Here is a 362-nt window from a genome sequence, read left to right on the forward strand (position 1 = left end):
CAAAATCTGCTGTCCTTGTTATTTCTGATAAAATAAATCAAAAAAACTAACTGTATCAACATAATACTCCCATGAACTTATGTAATATCATTCCTAAGATACTTAAAAAAACCCACCTTATGTTCCTGAAACAGGGGTATCATATATGCCAAGTCTAAGCCCGACAGAACCATCTCAAGTTCACCAAAGTTCTGGATTTTGATGTCTGAAGAAGGCTTACGAGGCACGCAGTCCAGGTCATCTTCTTCCTTGATAAAAAGGGCATTTGATTCTGACGAATCCCTCACACACACACGCTCTAGAATGTCTGCAATCTGAAATTGTAAAGTATTTGTATACCATTAGGAAATCTAAAGCATTTT

General features: G+C 36.5%; 1 protein-coding gene across 1 annotated transcript in view; it reads right to left on the bottom strand.

Moving 5' to 3' along the window:
* The window catches only part of LOC119590537 (ankyrin repeat, SAM and basic leucine zipper domain-containing protein 1-like), a gene marked incomplete at its 5' end in the record, with an annotated part of 16903 nt that overhangs the window by 2974 nt on the left and 13567 nt on the right, over nucleotides 1-362 (bottom strand). The window contains 1 exon segment of the mRNA XM_037939185.1: nucleotides 117-314. Within this exon segment, the coding sequence (XP_037795113.1) occupies nucleotides 117-314 (198 nt within the window).

The sequence above is a fragment of the Penaeus monodon genome, chromosome 27, assembly GCF_015228065.2.
Source record: "Penaeus monodon isolate SGIC_2016 chromosome 27, NSTDA_Pmon_1, whole genome shotgun sequence".
Lineage (NCBI taxonomy): Eukaryota > Metazoa > Arthropoda > Malacostraca > Decapoda > Penaeidae > Penaeus > Penaeus monodon.